Genomic DNA, 5005 nt, shown 5'->3' with positions numbered 1-5005 from the left:
GGTGATTTAATTCTCCAGACAACATCTACATGAAAACTTTCCTTGCTCCAGAGGTGTCAAAAGCTGAGATCCATCCCCCTCATCTTACAAACACACATGGCAACCTCACAAGTTGAGCGTGAAGTGGCAAACGATTTTATTATACAGTTAGTAAAAGGCTTTTTTTTCTTTTTTTTTAAAGATTTGCAGGGACATAGTTCCCTCCTGCAGGTTCACCTGCTGATTACGCGTTTAAAGTGCTACATTACAACTGTGAAAATACCGGCTCTTCACAGCAGAGAACTGAACGTATGCTTTTATTGAGTCTGAAGTGGTGATAAACCAGCTGTTTCACAAGAGTGATTCGACGTGAAAAGGCAAAGCGTACAAGCCATTGCTAAAAAGTAGTGGGAAAATACGTGAAGAACTTTGCAGGCAACTAAAGCATCAGAGAAGAGGGCCTTGGTACGGATGCTGCTGGTTTGGGATCTCACGGACGTCCTCTGAATCACGCAGAAAGTGTGTGGAGAAGGCATGTGCCCCCCTCTAATGAATTTTGAGATGGATTCTGCAGTATGGTTACGCAGGCTCACGTACTCTGCTTTACTTCTGCTTTATTTTGGTGCAATATTCAGTAATAAACACGAGCCTTTGAACAAGGTGAAAAGATTTGGGGAGATTTCCTTATCCGCTGCAAATAAAGAGTAATTCTCAGGGCTGAAAACTGCAGCTTTCATGGGGAGGTGACAGGTCTGTACAAAGCCCTCACTGACAAAATTACGAAAACTGAGGAAAAAAAACAGCTTACTGGGGACCGCTGATGGGGAATCCCGGGTTCTTCTCCCTGCTTGCAGGGAGGTTTTGGACAAGTCACCACGTTATCTTCAAATGGAGAGAACAGCCCCCACGTTCCCCCTCCCAGCAGCAGAGGTCAAGTGTATTTAAAAGCACTGTCCCTTCCTCTGACGGATAAAGAACCAGGCACTGAGCAAGCGATGAACATCTCCAGTTCACCTGGAAAGCAGCCCTGTCAGATCAAAATAACACCTCACTATTGCATATATTTATTGTCCTTATCGTTTAAGGGAGGCACTTCTTGCATTTTTGGGCAAAGGGAAAGTGTTAGGAAGGAGGAGCAGCCGTTCACCCTGTCATGGGCTGACGGACCCTTCCCACTGCAGGCCGAGCTCCGGGCACGACGACTGTACTTTGCAGCCAGGCGCCGGGAAGCTCATCTCCCTGCTGCTCCCCTGCCAGCAGGAAGGTCGTATTTCGGGAAGCTGTGCCGAACGGCAGGAATCCAGGAGGAATAAGTTATTGGACACAGTAAAGCAGGGAAGAAGCTACAGCCTGGATTAGGAGTGCAGCCCAGCTGTCAGCTTCAGGCCACCGCAACGGTTTAAAGTCCACGGCATCCTTGCGGACTCACCGGATTCGAACCGTGCCAGCCCATGGCACGAGCCTTCTGCTGTGCACATCCACCACCACCAGATCACCAAACATTTTGCCCAGTCCTGCCTCCTGCCACAGCTCCCCTCTTGCCTCCCCAGCAAATCATGGCACGGTGGGAACACCTGAAAGTCTGCGCTGGCGTCTTTAGAGCTTAAAAAAAAAAAAGAAATCCTCTAGCTACAATAACCCTCTAACTACAAAAAAAGTAGCTTTGTTACTTTTGTGCCCCTGTGCTTTTGGGAGGGAGTAGATGAGATAGCAAACAACGTGCAGCTGCAGCGACAGAAGCAGGCAGCACGGCTGGGGATCACTAAACTCTGCCTAGAGCTAGAAACGTGTGCCAACAGTCACTGAGCAGGGTCACTTCTGCCCCTGAGAGCTGCCCCGGGCAGGGGGAAGCCGGGAATATTTATTTGCATTTGAGGATTTTATCTTAGAAATCTTGCAGCCCAATCCCCTCGCACTCCAAGCTAATCCCTGGGGATAGCAGGGAAATTATGGGCTGCAGTTTTAAACAGGACCTTCAAAATAACCCACAGCATCTCAATCACTGGGTATGGCCTCCCTGCAGTGCACAGAGTTAATCCTATTTGTGTCCCAGCCTGGACACAAGTTTCCTATATTCCTATCCCATAGCACCAGGTATCAGGAAAGGCTAGAACTACATCCACCCTCGTAGCCAGGCTCTAAAAATACAGCCTAAAGATTAAAGACACCCAAAAATCCTGTTGGAACCAAGTCCACTTAATGCTGGCATTGTGTGAAATGTTCCTCTTAAAGCATAATCCCCCTTTCCCTGGCTGGAGGGGGGTGAAATGAGGTTGATCCTTAAGAAAACTGGTTCGATGTGGCTCTTTCCTGACCCTCAGCTTCATCCCCAGGGTGTCAGTGCTGCATGAAGCGACCCCAGAGCCCATCCCTGATCCTCGGGACCAGGGGAGGATGCTCCAAAGCAAAGCACCGAAGCAGGACGACATCTCCCGGGGAGAGGGGAAAGCTTGCACGCGGTCTGGCCTGGCACGTTCTCATCTCGAGGGCATCTCTTGTCACGAATGAGCAGAAGGCAGCGCGACTCGGTGCACCGGGGTCCTGCCCGTGCACCCAGCACTGGGGGAAAGGAACAGAGATGAGCCAAGGTCCCAGCAGCAGAGCTGGAGACGCCAAGTAAGGCAAATTCAACGTAAGGCGCCTGGTAAGGCTGCTGCACAGACCCTCGGGCACGTTTTCAAGCCAAGATGAAGAGAGCCAACAAAATCAGCTTCACTTTTACAGGATGTCCGCAAAACCTCTCCTCGCTGCACTGCCCGGAGGGACCCAGAGGGTCGCCCTTTGGACCACCACGACATGTTTCCCTGGTGCCTCCTGGAACCAAACAAGGAAGACGTGGAGAATCGCCATGAGGACTTTCTTTTTTGACTGAAGGGATTACTCCCTGAATGAGACCCTCTCTATGGGTGTAAAACGAGAAGGCTACAGACAAGAAGATGGTTGGGAAATGGGGGGGGAACAGACCCAAACCCAACAGCATCACGCAACCAAGGCCTCTTCCAGCAAAACTTTCCAGAAAGAGATTTAACAATGCCCCTACCGCCCCCCCCGCTGCTCTTCAGGCTTCAAATACGTTGGCCAAATTCCTGCTACGAAGAGGAATCACCCAGGCTGAGTGACGGTCGTGGCATCCCATCCACTCCAGCGCTATTTCTGGAATCGAGCGTACACCAGAAACGCCACAGCTGAAATCAGAGCGATGCCCACAGCTGGAACGATGTATGGCAGGGATGGTCCGTTGCTGTCCCCTGGGGGGACTTTGGCCTGAGATATGCTGGTCGCATTGCCACGGCCCCTGCTAGAGTCAAAAACTGGAGAGTTTCCAAGGGGACCGGCTCCGTCTTGGAGATCGCTGCTTGCCCCGAGCTGGGTGCTGGGGTAATGGTCCACGCGGACCTCGTGGGTGCCCAGGGAGGTGCTGTCCCAGCTCGGAGGTGGATGGGAGTCTCTGCTTGCTCCAGCTGCCTCCTCTCCCCCAGGGTCTTCACGAGCCGCTGGAGCCGGGCATCCCAAGGAGGCTCTGGAGAGCGTTTCTCCGGAGCTCGAGCTATCTGTGCTCACCAAGAGTGGGTCGCTGCTGAAGGTGAGGCTATTGGATGCCCTGGAATAGGGGCCGCTGCGCCCCTGAGAGCTCGGGCATCTGCCGGCCGCCTCTGGGCTCTCCCCAGCCATGGAGAGAAGGACGCCTGGCTTGCTGAGCTCCACATCCCTCTCCACGTTGCTGCAAGATGCCCAGATGCTCGTGGCAGAGCTCACCTGGGAGGCTGTCCTCCCAGACGTGCCTTCAGAGCTTCCTGCAACTGTCAGATGAGGGTCCGCCGAGGCCAGGAGCACCTTTGGGAGACAACGAGAGGGGCTGGGTGCCATGGGGAGCAACCATTTGGCCTGGTCTCAGGCACCCTTGTCACGCGACAAGCCCACTTCAGCGCTCAACCACCACATCTCCAACCACTAACAGTGACGTTGGGTCACAGCTAACTCCCAGGGCTGGGAGAATGAGCAGGGCAGGGAGGTGTTGGGGCTCCAGGGAGCCTTTGGGATTTGGGGGAGATACGGGAAGGAAGGAGGGGGAGACAAGAAGAGAGGAGAGAAGTGGAAACAGGCACCTGGAAGCCAGGAGACTGACTGGTAAGTCAAGGTGGGGAAATAAGGAGGCAAAGCCCAACAAACCTTGGCTCCCTTCTCCCATGCTCCAAAATACAGCGTCTGGATGGGGACGTGAACACAGTGGGGAAAAAAGCCCTGAATAAACTCGCCACCAGCTCAAAATCTTACACTGCAGCAGAAAATCTCCCGACCAGGGGGAGTTCACAAGGACCTGAACGAAATGCAAGTGGCAACGGGAAAGGTCACCTACTTTCTCCTTCGTCGGCATGGAAGGGGTGCTGCTGGCCGTCTCTCCCGTGGGCAGATTTTTCTCTTGTACAGGAGGCTTCAAGGAGGTGTCGCAGGATGGGGGAGCGTCTCTGGGCGCAGGGGTAGCGACCAGGGTGGTTGTTTCCATCCAAGTGTCTGTCGGGGAGAAAACAAAACATATTGCGTTAATCAGGAGACCTAAAAGGTGAGTTTTGCTCTTCCTCAAGGATGCTGCAACAGAATACTCCCAGAGCTGAGGAGGTCGCAGAGGGAGCAGGACCCAGCGCCGCTGGGTGCTGCCCGCGTGGCCCTGGCTCTGCCGCGGCACCCGAGCTCTCCCAGTAGGTGCAGGTAAACCAGACGGCACCAGCCAAGCCAGCACCCCCAATCTGTTCCTCCCTTTGAGAGCGGGGTGGCCCCAGGCTGCTGAAATGAGGGTGCAGACACTCAACTGGGGTGTTTTACATCAGAAATGAAGCAAGCGCCTCTGCCAAGTCCTGGTCAGGATGTTGTGCCAAAATACAGTGAGCAACAACTGGAGGGAAAACCAGGGGAAAACAAGCAGCCAGGCTGGATTTCTGCAAAACCCAACCTCGCTCCTTTCCTGGAGGAGGTCCCTGCAGCCCAGGAGATGGGAGAGATGGGTAACAACAGCACAGAGAGCTGTTCT

General features: G+C 53.5%; 1 protein-coding gene across 1 annotated transcript in view; it reads right to left on the bottom strand.

The window, feature by feature from the left end:
- Positions 1-3126: 3126 nt before the first annotated feature.
- The window catches only part of LOC104075421, a gene marked incomplete at its 5' end in the record, with an annotated part of 2534 nt that continues 655 nt past the window's right edge, over positions 3127-5005 (bottom strand). The window contains 2 exons of the mRNA XM_009575916.1: positions 3127-3813; positions 4337-4491. Of these exons, the coding sequence (XP_009574211.1) occupies positions 3127-3813; positions 4337-4491 (842 nt within the window). The remainder of the gene's footprint in view (positions 3814-4336; positions 4492-5005) is intronic.

This window comes from Fulmarus glacialis, unplaced genomic scaffold, assembly GCF_000690835.1.
Source record: "Fulmarus glacialis isolate BGI_N327 unplaced genomic scaffold, ASM69083v1 scaffold41714, whole genome shotgun sequence".
Taxonomy (NCBI): Eukaryota; Metazoa; Chordata; class Aves; order Procellariiformes; family Procellariidae; genus Fulmarus; species Fulmarus glacialis.
This window is presented reverse-complemented; position numbering and strand designations above follow the sequence as displayed.